This window comes from Meriones unguiculatus, chromosome 11 (genome assembly GCF_030254825.1).
Source record: "Meriones unguiculatus strain TT.TT164.6M chromosome 11, Bangor_MerUng_6.1, whole genome shotgun sequence".
Taxonomy (NCBI): domain Eukaryota; kingdom Metazoa; phylum Chordata; class Mammalia; order Rodentia; family Muridae; genus Meriones; species Meriones unguiculatus.
The window spans coordinates 41461813-41487586 of NC_083359.1; the positions used below are offsets into that span (position 1 = coordinate 41461813).

The 25774-nt window shown below is 46.9% G+C and overlaps 3 protein-coding genes across 14 annotated transcripts in view; 2 read left to right on the forward strand and 1 right to left on the reverse strand.

Moving 5' to 3' along the window:
- Naa60 (N-alpha-acetyltransferase 60, NatF catalytic subunit) overlaps positions 1 to 12134 on the forward strand; it is a 35547-nt gene extending 23413 nt beyond the window's left edge. For 4 of the 6 annotated variants that reach the window (XM_021632459.2, XM_021632458.2, XM_021632457.2 and 1 more), the window contains exons 2-7: positions 1542 to 1657; positions 4156 to 4285; positions 7265 to 7361; positions 8009 to 8243; positions 9240 to 9587; positions 10829 to 12134. In XM_021632459.2, the coding sequence (XP_021488134.1) occupies positions 1548 to 1657; positions 4156 to 4285; positions 7265 to 7361; positions 8009 to 8243; positions 9240 to 9396 (729 nt within the window). In that variant the 5' untranslated portion in view covers positions 1542 to 1547 and the 3' untranslated portion in view covers positions 9397 to 9587; positions 10829 to 12134. Of the gene's footprint in view, positions 1 to 1541; positions 1658 to 4155; positions 4286 to 7264; positions 7362 to 8008; positions 8244 to 9239; positions 9588 to 10418; positions 10641 to 10828 lie in introns of all 6 variants that reach the window. The other 2 variants (XM_060364080.1, XM_060364082.1) reach the window with 2 other exon arrangements.
- An 822-nt stretch (positions 12135 to 12956) lies between these two features.
- On the reverse strand, positions 12957 to 15801 carry C11H16orf90 (chromosome 11 C16orf90 homolog). Of its 2 annotated transcripts, XM_021632379.2 has the most exons (3): positions 15662 to 15801; positions 14037 to 14390; positions 12957 to 13490 (listed from the first exon to the last, which is right to left on the reverse strand). In XM_021632379.2, the coding sequence occupies exons 2-3, from the start codon at positions 14218 to 14220 to the stop codon at positions 13333 to 13335; spliced, it is 342 nt and encodes a 113-aa protein (XP_021488054.2). In that variant the 5' UTR covers positions 14221 to 14390; positions 15662 to 15801; the 3' UTR covers positions 12957 to 13332. The 2 variants fall into 2 exon arrangements, with proteins under 2 accessions (XP_021488054.2, XP_060220066.1); XM_060364083.1 differs by lacking the exon at positions 15662 to 15801 and having other exon boundaries at positions 14037 to 14391.
- Positions 15802 to 15902: 101 nt separating this feature from the next.
- Cluap1 (clusterin associated protein 1) overlaps positions 15903 to 25774 on the forward strand; it is a 29795-nt gene continuing 19923 nt past the window's right edge. For 2 of the 6 annotated variants that reach the window (XM_060364078.1, XM_060364077.1), the window contains exons 1-5: positions 16156 to 16327; positions 18391 to 18502; positions 20611 to 20695; positions 21682 to 21861; positions 24421 to 24516. In XM_060364078.1, the coding sequence (XP_060220061.1) occupies positions 16306 to 16327; positions 18391 to 18502; positions 20611 to 20695; positions 21682 to 21861; positions 24421 to 24516 (495 nt within the window). In that variant the 5' untranslated portion in view covers positions 16156 to 16305. Of the gene's footprint in view, positions 16040 to 16155; positions 16328 to 18390; positions 18531 to 20610; positions 20696 to 21681; positions 21862 to 24420; positions 24517 to 25774 lie in introns of those variants that run through there. The other 4 variants (XM_021632445.2, XM_021632446.2, XM_021632447.2 and 1 more) reach the window with 3 other exon arrangements.

Sequence of the window (25774 nt, forward strand, 5' to 3'; positions counted from 1 at the left end):
TGTGTCTCCTGAAGAAGACCTTATCCTGTGAGACCCTACCTCATCTAAGAAAATAAACAGCTGTTGCATAATACCTTCCGTCTACTAGCCAGTAGCTTCCATACACATGTGTCCTAATTTCACTGAAATGTTTTTATTTGATTTTTTTTTTTATGGTACAAGTTCAGGCATTACATTTAGTCCTAGGTTACCTAGTCTCTCTTCATTTTGTTGTTTTGTTTTGTTGTTTTTTCCCTCATGTACTTTTGTATCTTTAATGTGATTGGCCTTTGGAAGAGACCAGATGTCAAAGGTGACGTGTCTGTCTGTTGGGTGTCACTGCCCTTGCTGTTTGTCCAGCACCCAGTGCAGCCAGGGAGTCGGGTCTGAAGGCTGTGGTTAGGTCCAGGCACAGCAATTTTCAGAAGAGCCCTCAAAAGTCTTGGCCCTACTGGTCATAGCTAGAGGCACAGGACACTGGGGAGCCTGGCCTGATGGTGTGGGCTCTCCTTGTGTGCACACACTAAGCTGTGGGCGCTGAGCACTTTGTTTGAATCCTTTCACCAGCCCCTCAGCAGCCCTCATCTGTTGGTCTCATACTCTTCGAGGAGTCTGCTGGGCTTGGAGATTTCCTCTTGAGAATCCACAGTGGTGACTCAGAGTCTGTCAACATTTCTACTTTCATCTGGTGGTTGTTCTGTAAAAAAGTCCTTCTCCTCAGCTATGGGAGATTAACTGCACAATTCCTCCCAGAAAGATAGAGTAAGTGGATAGTACTTTTCTTTTGAATTACCTGCTTCCAACTTAAGGAAAAAGAATTGGCTGGTTTTCCTTTTGGTAGACTTCACTTGACTTCTACAGGCCCAGTCTACAGAGTGAGTTCCAGCCCAGCCTGGAAAACTTAGGGAGACCTTGTCTCAAACTAAAACAGGGCTGGGAGCATAGCTTGGTGCTAATGTGTTTGCCTAGCATGCATAAATCCATGGGTGTGATCCTCAGCACCCCCCTTCCTTTAAATCATTAGCATCTGGTTATTCTCAGTATCTCAAAGTTTCTCTTGCTAGACAGGGAGGAGAAGCAGTGTATGCCCTGCCCCAGTGGTGGTGAAGCCATTGCCATTTGCCCTGAATGTCTGATCATTTACTGGCTTGGACCCACCAGGCTGTTTGAAAGGGGCTGCTGAGCCCTGGACTTTCTTTGACACTGAGCCAAAGTCAGGCTTTTTTTTTTTTTTTTTCCCTCCTGCAGGTGAAGGAACAGCAGTTAAGGGATAAAAGATCAGCCAGGCAGGAGCTGTGGTTATTCCTGGGGGAAAGCTGAAGGGTGGGTGCCGTTCAAGCAAAGAGGAGAGAGACACAGCAGAGGTGGTGACCTCTTCTCCATCACAGGAGAGAGGCATAGAGCAGAGGTAGTGATCTCTTCGTCATCTGCAGAGCGCCATGCAACCACAAGGGCATTCTCTCCATCACGGGAAGCTCTGCCCACCTCACCCACCTCCTGGGTTAGTTCACAGGAGAACAGGTAAGCAAGCCTCCAGGTAATGCTGTCTCCTCTCCCTGCAGGTGTGAATGACAGAGGTGGTACCCTCCAGCGCCCTCAGCGAGGTCAGTCTGCGCCTCCTGTGCCACGATGACATAGACACTGTGAAGCAGCTGTGTGGCGACTGGTTCCCCATTGAGTGAGTGTTGGGCACTGTGTCTCCAGTGCCTGGGAGAGGACCATGATGGTTCAGAGTTGCTATCTAAAGTTGGCCAACTAGGCAGTGAACCGTATTTGTCTGCTGCTCAAGAGGTTCTGCTGAGAAATTTTACTTAAAAATCTGTCCAATGCTGCATGTCCTCGGGAAATTTAGGAGCAACTTCAATGTAAGAAATTGGTTAGATATATTAGGATATGGATATGTAAAATGCAATGTTGCTAGTGTGCATATGCCTAGAATACTAGAATTCAGGAAGTGGAAGCAGGAAAAGGTCAGGAGTTCAAAGGCAGCCTGAACCACATAGTAAGTTTGAAGCCAGCTTGGGCTGTATGAGAGATCCTGTCTTTCAAAGGGTTATGAGTTGCCCAGGAACAGAAATCTGTTAAAGGATTTATTTACTGGCAGAAAGTTACTTTCATTCCTTCCGCATTCTTTTACCAAATACTAAGTGAAAGTACTACAGAGAACAGTGTGTACCACAGTCAGCCTTCATTTAAAAATATGCATAGAGTAAAAGCTTCTACACGCTGCACAGGAAGGTGATAGGCCTCTGCCCTTCATGAGAATCATCGCCGACACTGTTCTTAATAAGGAAAAGGTTTGCAGGAGAGAAGTGAGTACCAGATTTATTTGACCTGCGTCTTCTGCCATGGAAGCCTTCAGATTAAGGATGGAAACGCCCTCGGCGAATTCTCCATTTCTGTGCTTAGGTTCAGCGAAGCATGGACTGTCGTGTAGAGATTATTGGACAGAGAGTGTTACCTGCTCCTAATGGATTGAAGGTGGAGGACACAGTGAGGCCTGCCCGGTCAGGTTCCCCGTGGACTCTGTGACAGTCCCTCTTTCTAGGCATTGAGCATTTCTGGAATGAGGAGGCTGTTAGTTTTATCATTGCTGTGACCAAAATGCCTGATGGAAACAACTTATAGATGACAGGGTTTAGTTTCAGAGGTTTCAGGACATTGTTTTAGGGGGAGCTTGAGGGGACAACCCACATTACAGTGGACAGGGAGTAGAGGGTCATAGTAACTGGGAGGGCCACAAGGAAGCTGTTGCCCCCTAAGGGCATGTCCTCAGGGGCCTACTTCCTCCAAGCCCTGCCTTCCACAGTTCTGCACTTCCCAGTAGCCTGAGTGCCCAGTGCAGTTTGAATCTGTCAGTGCCTTCATGGACACCTGGAAATGTATTGTGCTGATCTCGTGGGCACTTCTCAGTCTAACTAAGCTGACAATCAGTGTATCAACAGTGGTGTCAGATCTACTATGGGACAAGACAGGACAGAGAATTTCTTCATGGTCACCTTCTACACCAAGAATCCCATTGGCCTTGGAAGAAAGGGATTCTGCTGGTTTCTGTGGGCCATACTGGAGTAGAAGACTTCAAGGTTATATGGCTCACGTAAGGGGAGAGAATGAAAGACAAGAGGCAGATCTGAGAGGTTCTCTTGTGGACCTTCACTGTGGGGATCACTTGCCCCCAAAGTACTGCTAAATTAAGTACTTTCAGCAGTTTGAGGTGGAGTGGAATTTTAGCATCCGTGGATCCCTTTGTTTTTGCTTACCTTATTTCTAGATTAGTGTATGATATGAAAAAACAGGGTTTTTGTTTGTTTGTTTGTTTTTTTAAGTGAGAAAGACAGACACAAACTTTGAAACATAAAAGCTAAGCAAGGTCCTTTAAGTCATTGGTATTTCCTGAGTCCTGGTCTTAGACTTGTGCTCCATGCCAGCAGAAAAAGTAGGGCACATTTCCCCCTACCCCTCTGCATCTCTGCTGATAACAGAAATTGCCAGCTTCTTAGGAATGTGGGCTAACTGTACTTTATAACCTATCCTTCAAGTTAGAATCCCAGTACTGAGAAGTAACCCTAGGAAATAAAAACAGAAATGAGGCCCTGCTCAGGACTGTGGGGTTGTTTAGAGCCACATTGAGTTTTCAGCCTTAGTCATGTGTTGTGTCCCTACCCATGCTCAAAAGGTACTGTAAACCCTAGTGCGCATAGCCGTGAACTTGGGCTCTTCCTTGAATCACCTTGTCTAGTCTTCAGTGCCAGAAAGTCTCACAGAAGACTGTTTGCAGCAGTCAGGTCTCTCCGTCCTTCATAGCGTCCTGGGAATTGAACTCAAGTTTTGAGGCTTAGCTGTAAGCACCTGTACCTACCGAACCATCTCAGCAGCCCTCACAGAATTCCTCATAGATGAGCCAAGTGTTCATGGTCTCTGAGGGCCCTGAGGTCTCAGCTCACACTGAGGAGCAGGCTGCCTGTGCCATCCCTCCAGAAACTATTCTGTGGAGACAGTTTCATTGGAGGTTTTCCCCCTTTCATATATTTTTTACATAAAAAGTTCCCATGTGGACAGATAGCTTCTTTGAGAAGATAGCTGTGAGGCTCCTGGAGACTGTAAGTGATAGGCAGGGCAACCAGAGCTCCCATGACTCACCCGAGTGTGCTCACCCGAGTGTGCTCTCTCCCTCAGGTACCCAGACTCATGGTATCGTGACATCACATCCAACAAGAAGTTCTTCTCCCTTGCTGCAACCTACAGAGGCGCCATTGTGGGAATGATAGTAGCAGAAATAAAGAATAGGACCAAAATACATAAAGAGGTATGTCTGTGGCATCTGAAAGGGGTGTTGCATTGGGGTCACATTACCAGCTCTTGCCTATGTCTCAGCATCTTATGAGCTGAGGAATCAGAGCAGCAAATGACACTCATATCCAGTTGGTTTCTCTGTCTGTAGGTGTAAATACTTGGACTTTTTCCCTAAAGATTTACTTATTACTCTTTAACTGTGTGTGCATGTATGTCTATGGGGGTATATACTCACAAAAACCAAAGGGGATCCCCCCGGCGCTAGAGTCATAGATAGTTGTGAGCTGCCACTATTAAACTCAGGTCCTCTGCAAGAGCAGTACAGGTTCTTAACTGCTGAACTATTTCTCCAGCCCCAATGGCATACACTTTGTTCATGGACGAATAGGAATAATGAAAAGACCTGCAGTGGACTTCATAAAGATGGCCATTTTGAAATAGGAGCAAGCAGAAGGAACATGTCGGGAATCTGCCCCCTTGCTGTGTGACAAGAAGATGCCTGTGATTTGTGCTGTTGGCACTTGTCAGAGAAGCTCCAATATTGCTGTAATTTGTTGAGGGAAATGCTAGGTCTCAGTCAGGGATTGCTGAAGAATGTATTTCTTTTCATCTGATTTTATGAACCATTCAAAGACTTACCTACCTCAGCACCGTCAAGGATTTGGGCAACAGCTTGCAGTGCAGGCTGTAGACCGCCGCTGTAAACCTGTGCCCTCTCTGTGGTTGTCTACAGTGAGGAGTCTCCTGGGAATTCGGTCATAGCACTGAGACAGCATTCACCACAGTAAGGAAAGGCAGTCTTACCAACCAGCAATGGATTTGTTTGTGTTTTTGTTATGGTTTTGTTTTGTTTTTGTATTTCTTCAGAAATAGGGTTTTACAGTGTATTAGCTGGCCTGAAACTCAGATCCACGTGCCTCTGCCTCTCAAGTTCTAGATTCCAAGATGTGCGCTCCACATCCAGTGTGCTTGAGGTTGTTTCTTTAATAGTGAAGGAAGTGAGGCTTGGTGGCAGAGTACTTGCTAATACACAGCAAGCCCTGGGTCCCATTCCCAGAGAAAGAGGAAGAAACATCTCTTCCTGAGAACCCAGACACTGAAGGTTGCCCAACTTGGCATATGCTTATATCTTGGCACAGTGTTTGGTTGGTTTGGTTTTGGTTTGGTTTTGTTCTTTGTCTAGCCAGCTTCTTCCGGAACCACTGCCTCCCATTGTTCATTGCTCAGGATAGAGAGAAAGCAAGGGCCAGTACCCCTTAGATCTTCCTTTTTATATGGGATACTGTTTCACCCATACCTTGTTTCTTCATGCTCCCTCCCTGGGATGTTTTCCTAGTGATTGTCCACTTCCACCATGCACACTGCCTAACGGTCTCTTGACTGTGTTTACCCTTTCCACAGACTTGGGGACCCTTCTCTGTCTAGCTCTTTGGCTAGCATCATAGTGTTAACTGGAGCAGTGAGTTTATCCCCTCCCCACATTTGCTGTGTCGAGGTCACTGTCTTAGGGAGTGCTGCCAGGCAGGGAGTGGGGAGCAAGTCCTGGCCTGGCCCAGGCCTAACATATGGGAGCCACTTGGTAAATGGGAAGCAGAAAAGCCAAGTTTCCTGGTGTCCTTTCTTGGAAGGGAAAAACCTACACATGGCAGATATTTCTTGTTCTTAAGAGCTTAGAATAACATGAGACCCTCGTGCTCAGAGTCTTGACTCTCTCATGAGGCATTTTTGTCCAAAACAAGAGATACACATGGAGTACCCTACTATAGTACATCTCAGTGTGGGCTCTGCCCAGCATGGGCAGCAGAGCAGGGTAGATAACTGTCTAAACTGTTCTTCATGGTCACTGGGACAGCATGCTTTTATAAACCTGGAAAGCTTTGCACCCGGGCTGGCAAGATGGTTCAGCAGTAACCCTGACAGGCTGAGTTCAGTTCCTAACACCCACATGGAGGAGGGAGAGAACCAACTTCCAGAGTTGCCTTCTGAGTGATGTTGCACACGCATGCTCACCAGACACACAAATAAATGTAATATAGCTTTTCACTTGTCCACTGCCTCACATCATGGCGACCGTGTCACTGCTTGTTGACAACCTCTTTTTCTTTTGTGGTGCTGGGATCAGACCGATAGCCTTAGGTCTGCCAGACATACATTCTCTCGTTTAGCTGCATCTCACTCCCAGCCATCATCTTCTTACGTACTGTAGTGCTGCTTCTGGCATACAGTAGCAGTTGACCATCCTGAGAAGCTCCTCGTTGGTGTTTCACTGTAGAAGCATTCTGCCATCAGGGCCTAAACGCTCTTGTTTCTGTTGGTCAGTGGGGTGTTGTTGTAAGTGGCGATTAATATTTACTATTGATAAATCTTTTAGGAATGCTGCTGTTAGTCCTAAACAGCTGTATACCCAAATCACCACACAGAGACTGGGATTATTTAATTAACCTAGAGCACAATGCTGGGCAATAGTTACTCCGTCCTAAACCTCCAAGCCCTCATAGTTTCCTAACATTTAGATTCACCCATTATACTTGATTTTAGTGAAATCTTAGGTCCAGTTCATTCTCTGCATCTTTCCAAAACCTCTGTTCTTGCCTCTGTTCTCCCAGCCTCTGCCCTCTCTCCTCCTCTGCCTCCCACCTTCCTGTCCTCTGGCTCCTCCATATCTTCCTGCTTCCTTTCCATTGTGCAACATTGTGGCGGTTGCTTTATTTTGGCATGTTTGTACAAAGTTGAGATAGGTGATGCTTAGAATAAGTATCAAAATGCAATGTCCGGATTGAAACCAGAGAGTGGGGGAGAGAAATCAGCATTTGAATGAACAAGGGTAAAGTGTACACATTCCGAAAGAACATTATACCAACAGGGTGTCTTTTGTTCTTTATTCTGCTGCTTCCCACCTTGTGACTTCACATCTCAGGATACGGACAATGGACACATAGAAGGTTCTGCCTTGCACCTGTGCACCCTGATTTTGTCTCTAACTTTCCTTTAGGATGGAGATATTCTAGCCTCCAGCTTCTCTGTGGACACACAAGTTGCATACATTTTAAGTCTTGGAGTGGTGAAAGAATTCAGAAAACACGGCATAGGTAAGAGCAGGAAGCTCATGGTTTAAACCACCCCTCCCTCCAAACAGTAACACCCCCTGCCCCGGGTCAGTCACGTCTTCTGAGGTCTTCACCTCGCAGAGGCCCCTTATTCTCTTCTTTCTTGTCCCTATTTGGGGACAGACCCTGTCCTCCTAGTGTGTCTCCCTAGGACAACTTCCAGCAGGCATAGACCGCCCTTATCTCTCCTGATGTCAATCAAAGTCATGTGTATTGTCAAGGTGTTTTCAGTTCAGAATAAGAAACAGATGAAGAAACAGCACCTTCCAGCATTCATCAGACAGTATGTCATCAAGTTCTCACTCTACCACAAGTCAGGGTGTAGCAGTCCTATTTTCAGCCCAGGTTTATCTTTCCCACACTCTCTGGGTCCTGGTTTACACTTTCTGCAGTTTGAAAAGTTGGTGAGTGTCTGCTAGAGACCCAGAGCACCTCCAGGGCACACCTGTGTCCCATAGTAGTGAGCAGTTCATGGGCTTTGTCTGATCTCTTAGGGCTTTGACAGTGGGAGTTAACCAGAGGCTGGTTTCAGACCTGGGAGGATAGCCCTTTAGACTCCTGCAGAAGTCATGGCTTCTTCTGTGTTCTCTTAACTGCCCTGGTGGGAAACCTTCATCTCCTTTCCTCAGGTTCCCTTTTACTAGAAAGTTTAAAGGATCATATTTCAACCACCGCCCAGGACCACTGCAAAGCCATCTACCTGCATGTTCTCACCACCAACAATACAGCAATAAACTTCTATGAAAACAGAGACTTTAGGCAGCATCACTATCTGCCCTATTACTACTCCATCCGAGGGGTCCTCAAAGATGGCTTCACCTATGTCCTCTACATCAATGGCGGCCACCCTCCCTGGACCATCTTATATCCTTTACTGCTGGAAGGAAGTGGGAGAAGGCTTTATGGTTTCCTGGCTAGAGGGCTAGAAGAACCAGAGAGTTAGCTGGAACTGTGGCTACCTTCGGGTGACAGTCACTGGCTTCACTTGCAGCATTGTTCCTTGACTAGTTCAAGGTATGGGCAGGTTGTGTGCACCTGATTGGTGGCATACATTAGGAAAGCTGCACTCCCTGGCAACTTGAGCCCAGCATCAAGGTTAGGTTTTAACTCTTTGGGCCCAGTATTGATTCATCTACTCAAGAAATATGGAAAGTGTCCTGTTCTAAGGGTTAGTAGAAACACAGCAGATAAAAGCCCCACCCTGTGCGCCAAGAAAGTAAACAGAGAAGGGAAGAAAGTAAACAGTGCAGAGAAGAAAGTAAACAATGGCAGAAGAACAGAGTTCAGACCTTCCTTGTGGGGTTGTATGATCCATGGTGTATTCCACCCACCCCCAGTTCTCTCCTCTAATGAAGTCCGTGTTAGGTGGGAGGGGAACTAGATGTCCCAGCAGTTACCAGGGGGTAACACCTCAAAATATGCCACATGTGCCTGTGTGTGTTTTAAAGAAGTGATTCATTTTAGAGAGAAGTGAAACAAGACAAGTGACTCAACTCCATAGGCCTAGCTCAAATGAAATCAGGCACATCTGGGCATTCAGGGGTTAGTACTGCAGGATCATCTGCTTGTTGGGATAGGCTCTGTACCTCTGGAGAACACTTGTCTTGTGGATCCTGCCTAGGGCTTTGGTAAGCACCTGGTGCTTGTCCTGTGTGGCTTCACTGTGCACTATTTCCCAAATTAATGGTCCATTTAATGAGCCTTTCTAGTATTCTCTAGGGCTTAATAGGCCCTTGGCCTCCATGGGGAGTGCATTGTGCCCTGTGGGTAGAGTATGACGACTGGGGGTCATTGATCAGACCCCAAGGGGCAGGCAAGGCCGATGGGGGCCCGTGGGGAATCTTCCTTGACAGAGTCCACAGACTACATCCAGCACCTGGGCTCCGCACTGGCCAACCTGAGCCCCTGCTCCATCCCACACAGGATCTACCGCCAGGCCCACAGCCTGCTCTGCAGCTTTCTGCCATGGTCCAGCATCTCCACCAAAGGTGGCATTGAGTACAGCCGTACCATGTAATGCCGTTGGGTCAGCCTCCACCAGTCCCCTGTCCTCAGCACTCTGTGGAGCCTGTTTTCCCGTCTGACTGACTTCTGCTATCCTTTGTGAGGAGCGGGTGGCCACCTGCCAGCCCATCAGCCTGCCCCCACTGCAGGCCCGGTGCTATGCTGGCTCAGGAGCAGAGTGTATGCCTAGTCGGTCATCAACAGGTAGGAGCAGATGGTAGGACCTGGGGAGTCTGGTGCTTGTCGCAACAAGAAGGCTCTAGGCAAGGTACCTGTGAGCGAGTTCACTGGGGTCCAGAAGCTTTTTGAAGAGCAAGGGAACAAAGTCCTCATACCACTTGCCAGAATTCTTTTTACTCCCTGGACTGTGTGTGTGTGTGCGCGCGTGTGTGTGTGTGTGCATGCGTGTGTGTGTGTACCTGTATACATATACTTTGTGGAGCATAGAGCTCAACATGAGGTATCTTCCTCAATTATTCTTCACCTCACTTTGGAGACAGGGTTTCTCATGGAACCTGTAGCTCAGTGATTTAACTGGACTGGCTAATGAGCCTAAGAGATCCTCTTGTCTCTGTCTCCCCGGCTGCTAATCCAGGCTTTTTATATGGGTGCTAGAAATCGAACTCAGGACCTTGTATTTACAAAGCAGTCACTTTTCCAACTCTCCAGCCCCTAAGTGGATTTCTTTGTAAGAAGAAATGTTCTTATCGTTCAAGAATTAGAGGGCACTGGATTCTCTGGAACTAGAGGCAATTATGCCATGTAGATGCTAGGAACTGAACCCATGCCTTCTGGAAAGAGCAGCAAATGCTCTTAACCACTGAGCCATCTCCATCTTCCAAGGCCCTGACCAGATTTTTTGTTGTTAAAATGATGGATTTGCATGATTCAAACATTGGGAAGGTACAGAAAGACCAAGTAGTTCCTACTTGGGGCCCCACTTGTTCGGCTTCACCTTACAAGAGGCACCCCATGATCTGTGATCTGTGCCTGCTGCTGCTCCTAATTCTACCCGGACCTCCCCTCTGACAACAGTGCTGTCACCAGTGCATCTCTGTGTGACATGCTCAAGCCCTGCATGGGCTCCCTGTGCTGACAGCTTGTAACTGAAGAGAAGATTCTGCTTGGAGGCAGCCATTTTGGTTGCCGAGAGCTGGAATCCCAGGCCAAGAGAACAGAATTGCAGAGCTGGAAGAGGCTCGGGTGCTGCAGAGCCATGCTGTTGACCATCCACATAGAGGCTTGATAAACACTCAGGTGTGACTCCAGCAGTTGCTTGTGTTTGTGTAAAGTCCCAGGGGAGCCTGGTGGCCATTGATAAGACTGAGGGCTGGAGAAGGCATCATGCTTTGGTATACCCTGGCTCAACTAAATCCCATAGAGCAGATGGTGAGGTGGGTGAGCATCCTGCAATGCCTTCATGTGCCCTGCTCTCTTCCCCGCAGGCTCTCCTTCCTGCTTCTGGAAACCTCTCCCACCTGGAACCCTTGTCCTGCTTTTATGCACTGGCACCACCCAATGGCCTGGCAGGTGTGGGGAAGGGCTTTCAGGCCTCTCCTCTGCCTCCTAACTCCTTCAGCTCTTTCCTACAAGATGGACTGAACTTGGCTGAAAAAATGTGGATACCTTTGACCCTGAAGACACAGGAACCTTAGAATAAAGAGGCACAGCAAAGAGAATGTCAGGTTTTTGTATAGGAATGCCCTAAGGAAGCTTAGACAGTGGAAGCCGCTCTACCTCCTCCACGAAAGGCTGGCTGGAGACTGGGGACAGGGGCTGCCCCTGCGAGAGAACGGAAGGCTTCAAGAATCAGCCCTCTCCATAGACAGTTCCCTGTTGCTCAGTGGCTTCCTACTGTCCAGAAGGACCATCCTGCCTGTTGAACCTGGCATGCTCCGCATAGCTGACCTCCACTGGGAGCTGAGCCAAGGACAGGTAGCTATTGGCTTCTGGGTGCCTTCCCTGCTCATCCTAGAAGCTGAAACTTCAAGGCCTGGCCAAATGCAGACAGGAGGAGGCTGAGCTCTACATTGGGCATTGCTGCTGCTGTGGACCCTTGGGACCCGGCCTTGGGAGCAGAGGGCAGTTGGTGCCTGTGGTCCTTCAGCCTGTAAGGCAGAGGCTCTGTCAGTACCATGAATTGTGCTTGTAGCATACATCTCAAGTTTCCAGCATCCCTTCTCTTGTGCCCCCAAATGTGTATTGTCAATGGTCCTGCCCAGGATTGCTGCAGTGTTACAGGAGCCCTTGCAGGGTGTCCTCAGAGCCACTCACTGTGCCAGACTGAGGAAGAACGCTTCATTGACAGGCCTCATTTCCGAGTGCTTCCCTCCCTCAGCATCTCCTGGCTCAGGGCTCTCAGGCTTTAGAGCCACCAAGGCTGCCTGGCCTCAGAGAGGAAAGGGTCCTCACAAAGGAAGGCCAAGGCAGGAAAAGTATCCCTTTTCCTCAGCAGAACTGGCCAGTAGGTGGCCAGTGTCCTGAGTGGATTCAGTTGTGTGTGGAGGCCCCAGCCCCGCTTCCCCTCCCTTTTCAGTTAGTGGTGATCATGTGATTTTCATTTCTGCCCTGTGTGGTCAAGGAAGAGTCTTCCAGAAGGTTCTGACTTGGACATTCATAAATCCAACTCAAAGGCCTCAATGTGTGTCCCCCCCCCCCCCGTTCTGTAATTACTGCAGTGCCCAGCCCAGTGTTGAACAAATTGTAGTGTGTAGTCTCATTACAAGCAAATAAATCCTTTCACTAGTCTCATCCTGTCTCTTCACACTGCGTGCTTTGCCTCTGAGGGATAGGACTGTGGGGTGGGGAGCTTGCTTGCCATCTTGATGGCCCAACGTGCAGGCAACTGTCCTACAGAGGGGTGTGAACTTGGTGCAGGTCTCTGCTGCTGAAAGCAGCAACTGGGCTGTTTCTTAAAGGTCCTTAGCAGATCAGCTGGCTCTCAGCTTTGAACTAAGACCTGGTCCAAGTGGGCAGCTGTATAGGTCTCTTCACCAACTCTGCTGCCCCGCCCCCACTGCCATGTAGCTTAGAGAAGGTGTCAAGGGTAACCCAGGCACATGGTCAGCAGAGGCCTTGGCCCTGTGTGCAACCAGAGTATGTCCCTGGTGGATGTTGGATGTTGTCTGGAGACAATTTCGGTGGTCACAGCCTAGACCTTTGGCATTATTGGGAGACCACAGAACATCCTCCAGGGCAAAGGAGGAGGCCTACAACAAAGCCTTAATACAGTCCCAAATATTAACACCTGAGGTCTTTAACACCAGGTACCTGAAATCTAGTCCAGTTGGAAGGACACCTGTGCCAGTCCCAATTGGCTCCTATGGGGCCATAGATTCATCTAAAACTATGGCGACAGTGTGGGGTCCAAGGCCAACATGGCTCCCATGGTTGGTTCCCTCTTTAAACCAATCCCACATTTCACCCCTTTGTTCTTGGAATGCCATGCCCTATGTTTAGGCCTATTGAGACCTTGTTTGCTTTCTAGAGCTACCGGGCAGCAGCTCCTCATACACAAAACTTTCCTGGACCTGGCTCCTGACACACCCCCAGGAAATCTCTCTGGGATTGGTGTTGAGTGGATTGACTTAAAAACAAGCAGACAAGAAGGTGCAGGCCGTGGCTTTTACTGAGATTATACCTGAGGACTCCCTGGCCTCTCAGGAACCCGATTCTCTGCTCGGCCTGGCTTCCCAGGTACAAGTGGCTGACCGGAGTTTGGGCAGGCTGCAAGGGCACGGGCATGCTTCCATTTCTTCTGTCCCTCCATTTCCTCCTCCCTCCCTCCTCATACTTTCCCCAGACTAGCCCTGGTCTGGTGCTGGGCAACTATGGGGGCCATCTCAGTGGGGAGGGCTGCTGCTGGGACTGAACCCTTCCTCAGTAAACCTGGCCTCCTCCTCCTTGGCCATCCTTCCCCTACTGTCCCCAGCCCTGGCACTTTGGCTCCTTATGTCCTCTCCAAGGGCCCAGAGCGGGTTCTCTTGCACAAGGGACACATGGTCTCCTCCAAGGCTCTCCAGGACCTCTTGGGCCTGAGTCCCAAGCCCTCAGGGGGACCAGACTGGGAGGGGACACCCTTGGCTGGGTCCATGCTGGAACTGGAAGCTGAGGAAAAAGGAAAGAGAAGTCACTCAGAGGGACCTAATCTGAAACCTTGGGTCCTTGGACCTTATAACCTTCAAGACAATTAACTGAAAGGCGTGGTTGGTACTCCCTTGAAAGAACTAGTGAGGGTGAGAAAGGGATGTCAGTGGGTCAAGCTTGAAATGTCATGTATCCTAAAATGAAAGAAGTGAGACAGTCCAAGGTCCATCAAAAGAGAGTGAGGGTAGGAACCCGGAACTCTCAGCCCCAGATGTCCTCTGCCTTACACCTCATCCCGAGAGGCCCTTTGCTCTGGTCCAGTTGCATACTTCCCCCCCTTGAGATATCATAGGACTCTGTGCACATCCTTGTTTTAAATCAATAGTGGGCCACACGGATAGAAAAGCTAAACCAGATCTTGGCCTCTGGAGCATGACGTTACTTTCGTGCGTCTTGGCCACTGTGGCCTTTCCTAGTTCTTGGCAGAAGGCTGGGAATGCGAAAGGCCATTTGGGTTCCCTTGAGTTTTCTTTCATGTCTCCAGTCCTCTCTTAACAGCACTCTCACCTGTATTTCCCAGGCTGTCCCTGGGCAGTTGGGCTTCCAGAAGGGCTGAGCAATGGCTGTTACCTGGACCCAGGGTCCTCTGTGGCAGGTCCAGGGGCCAGGCCGAGCCTTCTGGCCGTGGCAGGCTGCCCCCAGCCATGAGCCGGCCTAGCCAGTGGCTTCCACATTGGCCAGCGGGCTGCATGTGGCCTGGCAGGTAGAGAGCCAGGCTCCGGAGGTGACGCAATCGGAAGTTCTTGGGCTTGCTTCCCTGGGCACCAGGGCCCTGCTGCTGCTGGGCCCCCAGCCCTCCCTCATAGATGTTGGGTGGTGTGTCAGGGTGGCTGGGACGTCCTGGGGCCCAGCTCACTGCATCTGCAAGAGAGAGAGCAGGAGGGTGGTGCAACTGGGGAAAATGCAGCTCATAGGATAGGTTCCACCTCCAGGCCGTCCAGCCTCAGTTCTTGTCTATTCCCACGACTCTCTGCTCCCCAATCAGAGGGGCCTAAGAAGCCTAGGACTTTGGCTCCAAGACCCTGTTCAGCACTTCAAACCTTTTTTGTGCCCTCTACCTCAGAAAGCGTATGTGGGTGCCAGTATAAGCGCAGTGGGTACAAGAGCACATGACTGGCCCAGTCATACAGCCTAGATCAAGAGTCACTCCCCTCCCAAGCATGCACGTCCCTGGGATCTCCCCAGTAGCTTTGGGCCCGGGATGGGACAGGGTGGCATCTGTGCTGCCGCTCCGCCCAGGCACCTTCTCTTATTCGAAGCTCAGAGAATGCACAGACCAAGGCTTCCATGGAGGGCCAGTATGGTGGGGGAGGAGTGGCCAGGCCTTGTGTGCAGCAGGACCTGCTCTCCCCAGCCTTAGGGGTGGGTCTGCCGGTCTCCCAGGCAACTGGTCCTTATGATGTCACAGTACAGACTCTAGGCTTCCTGGGACCCCTAGTTAGAAGACGGTATCAGGTCAGGGGCAGGGTGGGAGGTAGGGCATGGGAAGGGGCCATAAACTTAGGATAAAGTCACTGGTCTCCAGATTCAGCCAAGCCACATAAAACAAGTTTAGCTTTGGCATGCTGAAGAGTCCTTCTCTGGGGTGATTTTTTTTTTTTTTTAGGGGCCTCGGTTTCCTCATCTGTGGTTTAGAGAATGAGAGTTTAGAGTACAAATCTGGAGAGATCTGAATCATACTGAGAAGGTGGTTCTGGGAGACAACGGTCTAATTGTCCACTTTCTCCTAAGTTGTTAGGTAGTGTGTGGATAATGTCAGGTTTTGTTGTTTGCTTTTTGTTTTCTTGTTCACTTGGACAAACTGGAAACTCTTGTCTTGTTGGTGGAAAGAGAAAACTATATCTACTTTGGGATCTTAACTCCATCAAAAAACTTCCCATGTTTCCTAACAAAAAAAAATTTTTTAGCACTAGGTTTTACATCTAGGTTTACAAACCATTGTTTTTGTATATAGATACTAGCGGAGTTTCATTTACTTCTGTGGGTCGCTCATTGTTCCAAAACCATTTAATGCAAAGACTATTCTCTGTTCAAATGCACAGTCCCCTATGTTAGACTGGCCACAAATGTGTGGCCCTATTACACACACTATAATTCCTTAAGGATCTGTACCACAAATGTCCAGCGCCTACCTATCTTGGGGCTTTGCCTTCCTCTTCGCCCACCCTTCTTGGCCCAGCTCTGCTCTTCTCTCCCTAGCCCTTTTTTTTTGTCCCTGTTGTCCTCGACTCGTAGCCGTCACCAGGGAGGGTTCCTTGCTGAGCCTGGGCTGACCCCCGCGCACTCCCAACTCAGAATTAAGCAGTTTCCAGGACAACCTCTGGCGCACGGCTCTGGGCACCGATTTCCGGCCTGTCGTGAAGATTGACTAGCTGTGCGCGCACGAAACCCCTCCGGGTGTAGTCCTCGAATTCTTCGTTCCCATCGTTCTGTGGATACTTTTTGCGGCTTCGACTGCGGAGTTTAGCTGGAGAGTCAGCCACTTAAGGTGACAGCGATCTCTCTATAAGGTGAGGCATTGGAAGCCACAACCGCAAAGGAGCCAAAAGCGTTCAGTGAATGGTTATGATGCTGCGCAGCTCGCAAGGTGCGAGGCGCCGCCTGCTGGGCTGTGTCCTGCGCATGCGCACACCACTCCTCTTTGCTTTTGTTTGGCCCTGACGGCTCGCTGTCCTAGTGCCCAGCGGGTTGCTATAGAGACCGGCGAGCGCTGGGCCTGGGAACTCTAAAGAGACGTGCAGCCGTACCCCAGTGGACTCCTGGGGACCAGAGCACCATGTCTTTCCGCGACCTCCGCAGTAAGGCTGCACTCGGCTTTCCTGTGGGCTTCCCAGATGCTCGGGGCTCCCCTGCCGGACTCCTTCCTAAGCCTCAGGCCCGTCAGGCTGGTGGTCCCCAGACCAGCCAGGGGCTGACAGAACTTTCCAGCACCTTTGGAAAGTTCTGTCGGTCACTGGCCGCGTGTGGCTAGAACACTTGGAATGTGTCTCGAGCGGCTGAGGAGCTGATTGTTTAATTTTACCTCATTTTATCTCAGTTTGGCACAGCCACATTCGCAGCCGCGTTTGAAAGGTCATGGAGACTTTTTCTGTGTTTGTAGAAAGAACCAATAAAACCGAGGAGGCGACTGGATGAATGGCCATTGCTGCTAGGTTTTTTTGTTAATTTCCGAGGGTTTGTTGTTGTTTGTCTTTTACAGTCTGTCACATGCTGTTCTCTGTGTGGGCATTATTTCGTTTACTCCTAGGCAGTTCGAATGCCCTGTGCCCAGAGGCGAGGAAACAGGCAGCAAGAGGTTAAAGTAATTTGGACAAGTAATGGCTAGAACGAGCAGCTTTGGAGTTTGAATCCAGGTTTTCTGAAGGCTAAATACTGAGCAGAGAACTTTGCGGGAGAATGGAGAAGTGGAGTAATAATATTCAGTACTGCTCTTTGGGGGAAACATCTGTTCGATTTCACTCTTATTATTCCTGGTTTTAGCTCCAAGTGAAGTAGTACAGCTACCCCTGGTTCACATAGCTAGAGTGACAGGACTGTGTGACCCAAAATCTGGCTTCAGTTGCTGAAGAGTAGCAGCTACTAGGAATGTCTTCTGGGATTTGAGAATATTTGAATGTGTAATGGTGGCTGTCCCACATAGTTTTTGACGAGGACAGCACTTTGCTAGGGTCATTGAATAGCGATGTACCGGAGAGAGTGTTTAAGAAGAGTATTTCAGAATGTTTACCTTAGATAAATGCTGTATAGTTGTGTAATACATGAGACTGTCCCCATTTAACAGTGGAGAACCTGACAGCTACTACTTAGATGAAGGAGGTGTTTAGGCAAAGCCTGACTTAGGGGAAAAGCTCTTACTTATTGTCTACCATCTCTCTTTTCCCAGGTCTTCCAAGGTCTGGTGCAATATGTTCTGCTTTATTGTCCAAGTAGATTATTTAGAATTGTCAATAAGACATTTTTAATAGCTGTCTTCAATAAGCACAAGTAGACATTACATAACCATAGCCAGGAAACATGTTCAAGATCTCAGCATATTATGGAACTCAGAAATGTTGGTCATGTTCATTTTTTCTTTTCTTTTTCCTTTTTGTTTTGTTTTTGGTTTTGAAGAGAAGGTTTTTCCTGTGTAACAACAGCTCTAGCTGACCCGGAATTTGCTTTGTAGATAAAGTTGGCTTCAAACTCATAGAGATCCTTCTACTTCTGCCTCTTGAGTTCTGGGATTATAGGTGTGCACCACAAATCCCGCCTTTGTGTTCATCTCTGAATATCACTTTCTCCATTTTTACTTTCTCCTGTCTTTCAAGCAGTGTCGCTTTTTTCAGGTATTCACAATACTACTGTTTACTAATCTAAATGCTGTGTATAGTTCAGCCATTCTCTTAAAATTTCTCTGCATATGAGGTAACTGATCTTTGAAATTTATGTCATGAGAACCATATGTGCTCACCTTGGAAAAAAAAGTTTAATCTTGATCTTCACCCTACCCTAGGCATTCCCTTAAATTACCACTATCAACATTTTTTTCTCGTGATGTTTTATGAGGTTAGATAGTTTTTATTTTGAATAGTAAAGAGGCAGCTATTAAAGAGAAATTAAAGTCTCAGCTAGCACCTTAGCCTTATTTTCCTGAAGAAAATTTCCTCCCATTGAACTTCAGATGTTTTTCAAGTGTTGGATAAGATCTTGTATCTTATCTCCCTTTTCTTTCCTCACTAGAGTTGCTGGATTCAGCATCTAGAGCGTCACTAAGTTGGGAAGAGCCAACAAGAAGGGAAAGCAGAAAGAATACAATTAACTACTTTACAAAAGGAGTTGCCGCTTGACGAGGGCTGATGGAATTGTGTTCTATCTTGGACAGATTTCACAGAGATGATGAGAGCCTTGGGATACCCACGACATATTTCAATGGAGAATTTCCGCACACCCAACTTTGGGCTTGTCTCTGAAGTGCTTCTGTGGCTTGTGAAAAGGTTAGAATGCACTTTATTCACCCTCAGCGTGAGTAGTTGTTTTCATTCATTAGCTAACTGGAAACTTATGATGTAAAAGAAAGAATCTAGTGCAATCTGCACAGGATGAACTTAGTTGTAATTTTTAGAGAGTTGCCAGGCATGATGGCGCAAGTAGCTCTCTGTTAGTTCAGGGTCAGCCTGGCCTACATGCCACGTTCCAGCCTAGCCAGGGCAACATAGTGAGAGACCTGTCTCAAATTTTTCAAAAATGAAAGAAAGAAATCATCAGAGTTTAAGAAGATAAAGGGAGATTACTGTTCTCATTAGAGTGCAGGTACAGGCTCCACTTCAGCCCCTCCCACAAAATGACAGGGACCTTCTTGCACACTTAGGATATTCTGCATTAGAAATATCGTAGACGTGGCTGGGGAGCTAGCTCCAAGTTTAAGAGCATGGATTGCTCTTTCAGAGGACCCGAGTTTGAATCCAGCACTCACGTTGCGGGGCTCACAATGCCAACCCCAGCTCTAGGAGGATCTTACACCTATAACCTCAGTGGCCACTGGTACTCATGTGCACATACTTACACACAGACCCACACACATACACGCAATTAAAAATAAACTATAAATCTAAAACAAGAAATAACGTAGATGTTTATTGTGTTAAAAGTCTTATATAATTAGGATTGGCAACCTTTTGTGTTAGGAACCAGATAGTAAATATTCTGTGTGTTGTTACACATAAAATCAATCTACATGAGATGTCTGTTGAATATTCTGGAGTTACAGGCAGTCGTGAGCCATCTGACATTGGTGCTAGGAACTGAAGACCGGTGCTCTAGAACAGTATATGTTCTTAAACCACTAAGCCACCTCTCTAATCCCTAGTCTTTGCTTTTAAAACTTAAAAACTATTTCTTTTTTAAATTTCTGTTTATTTACCTTATAACCCAAGGATGTCCCTCCCTTCTCTCCTTACAGTCCCCACTTGCCCTTCTTCCCCCTTTCCCTCCCAGAAAAGGGGGCCCCTCCCCCTGTATCAGCCCTCCCCATCACATCAAGTCACATCAGGACTGAGCATATCCTCATCCCCTGAGGCCAGGCAAGGCAGCGCTGCCAAGGGGAAGTGATCCAAAAGTAGGCATTAGAGAGGCCCCTTCCGTTTGCCAGGCACCCCATATAAAGACCAAGCTGCCCACTGGCCACATGTGGCACATGTGTGCAGAGGACTAAAAACGATTTTTATCTTTCAGAGAGTACAAATGCAGGCTAAGAGTCACAGTCTTTTGAGCCTTGGTGAAGTATCAGTAAATCAAAGTAATTTCAACAACTCTGCCACGTCTTAAAATGAATTATTTAGCCCTAGTATCTATCTTGGGCCAAGGGCTATCAGCCTGAGCACAGTCTTGGTTATTTTCATAAAAGTTGGAAGTCTGAGATAGATTTAGTTTATAATCTGGGTCCCATACTTGGTTTGTTTACACCTATTATCGCTATGTGTGCATGCATGTGTCACGTGTCACGTTGTGTGTGTGGAGATGAGAGGACAACATTGCTGAGTTGGTCATCTCCTCTTATCTTTATACAGGCTGTGGGGGTTGACTGAGGTTTCCAGGTTTATACAACAAACCCCTTTACCTACGAAGCATGTGTGTATGCACATATGTGTATGGGTTCATGCTAACCACAGCATACATGTGGAGGTTAGAGAACAGCTTGTAGTTGGTTCTCCTCTTGCACTCTGTAAGTCCTAGAGGTTGAACTCTGATTGCGAGGCTTGGTAGTAGTCCTGTTTACCCACTGAGCCATCATGTGGTCTAAGTCACTGTATCTCCTTTGTGGGTTGGACTTGCTCCCTGGGTAATCTGTTTGCGTGGAAACTTCTGCTTAATCGTATTGCCTTGGAGGGCCAGAGAGCCCCGTGTTAGCTATAGTCAGTCACCCACCTTCTGTTCTGTGCAGCTCTGGCTGTCCTGGACTTGCTTGGTAGACCAAGCTGGCCTCCAACTCACAGAGATCCTCCTGCCGCTGCTTCCTGAGTGCTGAGGTTATAGGTATGTGCCACCACCCCGACTTTGAGGGACTTTGTATTGGATTGGCTCATGCTTGTTCTCTTTCTGGTAGGTATGAGCCACAGACTGACATCCCTTCAGACATTGAGACCGAACAAGACCGAGTTTTCTTCATTAAGGCAATTGCCCAGTTCATGGTTAGTTGACAGTTATTTTATGGACTTATCAAATAAATTAGAAAAAAAATGAATCCTAGTTGGGGCTATTTTTGAACTATGTACTTTCTAAAACCATTCCATGGCTAGGTTTCTTTGGAACTACTTGACCACAGTGTGTGTTTATTTGTCTTTCTGACCCATTACTTGTATGGTTTTACTTGTTTATTTTTGGATAACTAATAAAATAAAATTTTAGATCATGAACTTATACAGAGTAAAATGACTTTTTGCCTTGTCTGGCCTGGCTTGAGTTACAAGCATAATAACTGCTATTTTTAATTGATTCCAGAGTTTGTTTATATATTTTTAGCAAGTAATAATAATATATATTGTATGTCAATAACAGTATACATATATGTACTCTTTTATACATGCTGTGTAGCATCTTGCTTTCTTCACTTAATGGTATATTTTGTAGAACTTTTCAAATCCATATAGAATTTCCTGTCTTACACTTAAGTTACTATTGCTTACTGTTATTTACATAGGTATTTAGGTAGTTTACAACCTTTCCTATTTGAAACAATTCTGTAATGAATAGCCTGTAGTCTCCATTTTGTATGTGAGTTTATGCTTAGAGTAGTTCTTAGAATTGGAATTACTGGGTCAAAGATACATGCATTTGTAGTTTTGGTGTCTTTTCCCAGCTTGCTCTTTATCACAGTATGGGACACCTACAATATTTTATTTTTTTAAGGATAATTATTTATCCTTAATTACTGAGTTGTGTCAGTTTCTGGCAGAGACATTTTTAGGGATTTTTTTTTACCTATATGGGATTTGGACTGTTCCTGAAAAGGGCCTTTAACTTGGAAGCAGGGTGTGCTGGTGCACACTTCTAATTTCATTACTTAGAGGATAAGCCGGGAGACTCGAGAGTCTGAGTCTAGCCTGAACAGCTACCTAGTAAGTGTCAGGCCAGCATGGGTTATGTAGTAAGACCCTGTCTGTCTGTCTCGAAACAGGCCACAAAGGCACATATCAAACTCAACACTAAGAAACTTTATCAAGCAGATGGGTATGCCGTGAAAGAGCTGCTGAAGATCACATCCGTCCTCTACAATGCTATGAAGACCAAAGGCATGGAGGGCTCTAACGTAGGAGAGGAAGACATCAGCAAATTCAAGTTTGATCTTGGCTCTAAGGTGAGGGTGATGAAGTGTTTGGCTAGGAATGTTTGTTTCTCAAACGTGGCACTGGAGTAGGTCTAACTTGCTCCCTACTTTTCCTTGCTGGCTGACTGAGGAGAGTTTTTCATCTCATTAGTATCGGGATGAAAGCAAAACTCACAATAAATCCACTTGTTTTAAAGCCTAATTTTAGCAGATTGTGTTCAGACACTGAGGATACAGGTATAAACAGAAAGGTCAGAAATCCTGGGCTCCTTTGGCGTAGTAGTTGGAGGACTCAGAGATGAACAACAATGATAAAAACGTGGAAGGTCTGATGCAGCCAGTGTCTTGGAGCACTGCAGAGCAGTGTGGGATGGACTGTGCTGAGGGGCAACCGTTACACATAGTGCCTTCAGAGGGGCCTCCAGGTATGGTGACTTCTTGGCAGAAGTGAGAGGAACAGCCCAGGCCATGAGTGAGAATGGGACTAATGTCCCAAGATGACAATGTTGTATGTTGGAAGGAAAGAGAGGAAGCTCTCTGGTGGAAGCGAAGAGGGGAATATAAACCTCTGGCCTCAGAAAAGCCTTAGACTTTTCCTCTGTGTTGGGAAGTGGGGTTTCAGCAGAGATGTATAAGTTTTGAACCTCCTCTTAGCCAAACAAGGTGGCAGGCACCTGTCTTCTCAGCTGCACAGGAGACGGAGGCCGAGTGATCGTTGAGTCCAGGAATCATAGGCCGGCGTTGAGATTTAGAAAGTCCCCCTCTCAGAAAAGGCAGGGGCTGGGGATGTAGTGCTATGGAGAAACTCACTCAGCACTGAGCTGCCCGGTCGCTGAGCTGTTCCTCAGTTACCATGGTAGTCTACCCAGACTTCAGACTAGAGGAAATAGCAACTGCTCATTTCATCTCTGCCCATGAGATGGGCATCCATCCATCTCGGACCTGAGTCTGGAAGTTTCCACAGACCTGAGATGGGAGAAGGATCAAGAATGGAAAAGAAGCCGAGGCAGTGACAACACACACCTGTAATCCCAGCACTTAAGAAGCAGAGCAGGCACATCTCTGTGAGTTTGAGGCCAGCCTGGTCTATAGTGTGAGTTTCAGGACAGTCAGGGCTACGCAGGGAAACCTTGTCATTAAAAAAAGCAAAAAACAAAAGAAAAGAATGGAAACTACTAGTGTTAGGATGGAAAATGTGTCTCTAGGCCTTTCTCATATCTTGCCATAAAAAGGCCTCAGCAGAAGCAACTAAAGAGGTTGCTCAAATGGGAAACAGATGAATGAAAAAAAATTCCCAGATAGGAATACACATTAATCTTGGAGCTCTTCTCTCTGGGGCCCCAGAGAAAGCACTGTGATTATCATGCTTGAGCCAGAGCTCACAACTGAAGTTCAGACATTATTAAAAGGTAATTTATGTGTGTGCATACACAGTGTCACAGTAGACAAGAAGGTCAGAGGTCAGTCTGAGAATTGATTCTCTCCTTCCATCACATAGATCCTTGTCATCGGTGGCAAACACCTTTTACCACATGAGCTATCTGACCAGCCCAGAATCAGATATACCTTGATGGTAATTTTTATGGGTTTGGATATGAGTTGAGGTAGATGAGATGACATGAGATCCTCAAGTCATGTTGCCAGATTTGATGTAATGATGTTTATAAGTTTGTAAGTTCCTTTGGATGTCCAAGTGGAGATGTCTAGCAAGAGTTTGTACGTGATGCTGAAGCTGGAGTTAGAAGGCATCAACATGCAGGGGATTAATTAAAACCATGGGTTATAAGTATCTGTGAGGAAGGAGGTGCCAGAGACTGAGAGAGAAATGGGTGTGCTTGATGCTAGGCAAGCAGGCAGGAAAAGCAGGTAGAACAGGAGAATGGTACCCTGAGCCTTAAGAGGAGAAGCTAGAACTGTAGGGGTTCCTCAGAGTAGGACCAAAAGAGAGAATTAAGAATTGTTGCTGGGAGGCTGAAGTAAAGAGAGAAGGTAAGGGTTACTTGTTCAAGAGGGGGAGGGAGAACAAGGATGCCTCCTTGGAAATTTAACGTATTGAAGGAAGAAGAGGATATGCGCACCCTGAAAAAGTCTGAATGCTGAGAGTTGTCAACGTCATCTTCCTGGCAGTGGGAGCCCAGGAGATTTTAAGTGCTTACTGGAGTTGGCTTCCTGGAGCTTCATAGCAACTCCTTGAAGGAGAGTCTAAGGCCTTGGGATGGCACGGTAGAATGTCTCTCAGGTTGCCCCTTTGATCATTCTACTAGCGACCTAGTCCACATAGGAAGCATGTCAGCTTTTTGTTGTTTATACCTCCTAGTTGTTAATTCAGTTTGACTTTGCAGTCAAACTGTATTTTTACATTCAGTTTGGATTTCTGAGAGACCAGGTGTCCTGAAATTGGTCCCATTTGAACTTTGTCAGTGTTTCCTAAGTTGGTGTCCTGGGTTCTGTTCTACAACAGTAAATAGGGCTGCTAAAACACGTGCCCTGTAGTTATATACCTGCCTGAAGGAAGTGATTGAGGTTGACAGGGGGGCAGCTGAATGCCTGTTGAAAAATGAGGGTCTTTATTTGCAATTTCCCTTCCAGATTGCAGATTTGAAAGCAGCCAGACAACTTGCTTCTGAAATCACTGCCAAGGGAGCATCTCTGTATGACTTGCTGGGAAAAGAGGTTGAGCTCAGGGTGAGTAATGTTCAGTTAAGGAAGGAGAACTGTCTTTGCTTCTTGTCCTGTCATTCTTCCAGTTTAGACTCATCTGTACGGAGTGAGTGGGCTACTGTATGGGAACCTGGTGTAGCGTATGAATCTTTTCCTGATTCTCCTGGATACTGGCCCACTGGTTTTAACCTTTTCTTTTTTTAATTAAAAATGTTTTTCATACAATGTATTTTAATCAAAGGGGAAACCTTTTGTAAATTCTCCCAGATCCTCAATCTCTTATACACCCAACTCTATGTTTTTTTTTCTTTCTTTAAAAGAAAAAGAAAAAAAGCATGGAGTCCATTTTGTGTTGGCCAACTGCTCATGAGCATGAGGCCTGCCCTAGAGTGAGGTTAATATCCAGTGGCCCGCCATTAAGAAAACTGATTTTCTTTCTCCTGACAGCCATCAATTGCAAATAGCTCCTTGGTTAGGAGTAGGACTTTGGATGCTGTGATTGTTAATATCTTTATTTTTAGCCTCTAGGTCAGAATTGGCAAATATATGGTGTGAGGCTGTGACTTTCTCCTGTGCCTCTTCTCTGCATTGCTCTCAACAGTGTACCTCTCACTCCATGTCCCCAGACGTACCCAGAGTTCTTGATTAAACTGCTTTCATGCTGATGTCACTGTTGTGGAGTATGATCTAGGCATTAGAGTTTCAAGGCTTTCCCAGGTGATTATAACATAAGCGTTTGTGGCCAGTGATCTAGGCAGCACTTTGAGATAATGTTCCTATGAAACTTAACTTACTGTACAGTGCCAGTCATACAGCCTGCACCATCTGCTCCATTTAAAGTGACTGTTAAGCATGGATCCTGAACTTTGCTGAACACTGCATGACCCCCTGCTAAAGCTGCTCTGATACCACAAGTTGGCATCAGGATTCTGACAGAACGGCAGTTTGGGAACCACAGGGTTAAGAAGAAGAGTACTACTGAATCCTTCTGTGTACTCACTGAAGAGGTTAAGCATGCATTCTCCATCTAACGTTTCTTACTTTAAACATTTCCTTTCCTTACTTTCTCTCAAGTATGTCAGCCTTCCTTGCCCTCTCACTGTTTCAGCATCCACTGTAATGCTAGCTTTACCTAGCTTCCATTTCTGCTCTGGGGATGAGCACAAGTGGAAGGCACAAACAGCAAGTTGTGCTGTGCTTAGTGTTTTTTTTGTTTGTTTGTTTGTTTGTTTGTTTGTTTTGGGGGAGTGGAGGGTTACCCATGAAATTTAGAAATAAAGGT